The 2030-nt window shown below is 49.2% G+C and overlaps 1 protein-coding gene across 1 annotated transcript in view; it reads left to right on the top strand.

The window, feature by feature from the left end:
* Nucleotides 1–2030, top strand: part of LOC102385476 (transducin-like enhancer protein 4) — a 175773-nt gene that overhangs the window by 43153 nt on the left and 130590 nt on the right. The window contains exons 4-5 of the mRNA XM_025192948.1: nucleotides 64–263; nucleotides 1029–1126. Of these exons, the coding sequence (XP_025048733.1) occupies nucleotides 64–263; nucleotides 1029–1126 (298 nt within the window). The remainder of the gene's footprint in view (nucleotides 1–63; nucleotides 264–1028; nucleotides 1127–2030) is intronic.

Here is a 2030-nt window from a genome sequence, read left to right on the forward strand (position 1 = left end):
GGCCGGGCGGGGACGGGAAACAAAAAGAGGGTGGAGGGGGGGGGGGGGGCAATTGAGTTGTAGCCATTTTCTTATTGTTGTCTTTGGCTTTCCTGGCTCTCCGGTGTCTGCGGGGGTTTTGCTGCCGGCCCTTGCGATCGCTCCCGTCTTTTCCAGCTTCCGAGGCAAACTACAGAGCGAAAGAGGGAGCGAGGCTGGCAGCGCCTTCAGCTGCTTTCTTATCGCCGCAGCTCGGTCCTGACTCGGCGGGGACCCGGGCTCGTGTGTGTGCGGGTGGTGTTCATCCCGGGGTCCGGGCCACCCTCCCGCTGCCCCGGGGCCGGGGGGATCCACACATGACTGTCTCCTTCCCTTGGCTTACAGGAGTGATAGATAGAGCTGGGGGGTGTAAAGAAAGAAGGGACTCTTGCAGGGGTCTGTGTCGGGGAAAGTGAGTCTGATTCCTTAATGCCAGGTGGATGACCCAGCCCCCCTCGTCCACATTGCTTGGGGGGTGTGTTTTGGTGTTTGGGGGGGGGGGGGAAGTAGGGGGGAGGCTTAATAGCCTGCTTGCTTAATACTGTGGGTGATCAACCCCCACCCCCACGTACACATTGCTTGTGGGTGGGGTGGGAAAGTAGGTGAGTTTTAATAACCTGCTTCCTTAACACTGTGGATAACCGAACCCCCTTGTACACAATGCTTGGAGCGCGTGTGTGTGTGTGTGTGTGTGTGTGCGTGCGTGTAATCGTGCAAGAAAGTAGGGGAGGCTTAATAGTCTGCTTCCATTAATACTGTGGGTGACTGAACCCCCCCCTACACATTGCTTGGGGCATATTTGTTGGCGGGGTGGGGGGGTGTGCCCGCAAAAGTAGGTGAGTTGTAATAGCCTGATTCCGTAATGCCGTGTGGGGGTGACCCTAACCCCCCTTGCACACACTGCTTGGGGTGGGGGTGTGTGTGTGTGTGTGCGCACACGTGTGCACGCCCCTGTCTGGGACTGCGTGAGATGCGGGATAATTAAAACATTTCATGTTGGTTGTTTTCAGGCTCCTCATCAGCCTGCTCAACCCTTTAAATTCACCATTTCCGAATCCTGCGATCGGATTAAGGAGGAGTTTCAGTTTTTGCAGGCTCAGTACCACAGGTAATGATGTTTACTTTCCCTGATCCTCGTGTTTGCTTAGCTCTTGTCACTTTTTTTTTTTCCTTTTTTTTTTTTGCCAAGCGTGAACATGTGTGGATCTCTCTTTCTTCTTCTTGGTTTCTGTTTTTGTTTGTTTGTTTTTTTTTCTTTTGGTGTCTTGTAGGTTAGGATTTTTTCCCCACCCCTTTTTTCCCAGAAGAAGAAAGACCAGTTCATAGCCCTGTTTCAGGGAATCAGCATTTCCTCTCCCTCCTCCTACTGGGACCGTCTTGAGCTCTGACCATTTGATCGAGGGTGATTTCAAAATGTTCTGAGCAAGATTGAAAGCATCTCCTGGAAATGTGTTGTAACAGATTTGATCAGAGAACACCTAAGCACTGCCTAAGAATTAATCCCAAATGTGGGAGTCTCCGTTGAAGCGAGGGAGATTCCTTCGTTTGGATATTGAGACCTAAATAAAAGGTTGCGCCTCAGAAGGATGAAGCACGTAGGCAAATGCATAGAAGTAGAGGACTTAAAACAGAGTCAGATGTTGATGGTGGAAAGTGTGGGGTTTCTTTTGGTTTTGTTTTTTTTCTTCCTGTTTTTGGGGTGGGTCAAGAGGACAGATTTGGTTGGCTGTGATAACCGCATGATTTTTTTTTTTTTTTAATGTTGCTCCGGACTCATGGCTTGTCTTGACCCAGCCCCTTTATGTTGAAATACTGTGTGCTGATAACCTGGAAGTGTAGCTAGTGAGCTATTTCATTATCTTTTGGATGGAAGAGCATTTTATTCTTTAAGTGACAAATGACTTCTCACAAGATTGGGTTGCTTCTGGGAACAGGAAAAAAAAAAAGCCAAAGAAGGTTTTGATGCTTGCTATAGTGGCTCTTAAATGATGTGCGGGATTTTTGTTACACTT

Source organism: Alligator sinensis, unplaced genomic scaffold (genome assembly GCF_000455745.1).
Source record: "Alligator sinensis unplaced genomic scaffold, ASM45574v1 scaffold1445_1, whole genome shotgun sequence".
In the NCBI taxonomy this organism is placed as follows: Eukaryota; Metazoa; Chordata; order Crocodylia; family Alligatoridae; genus Alligator; species Alligator sinensis.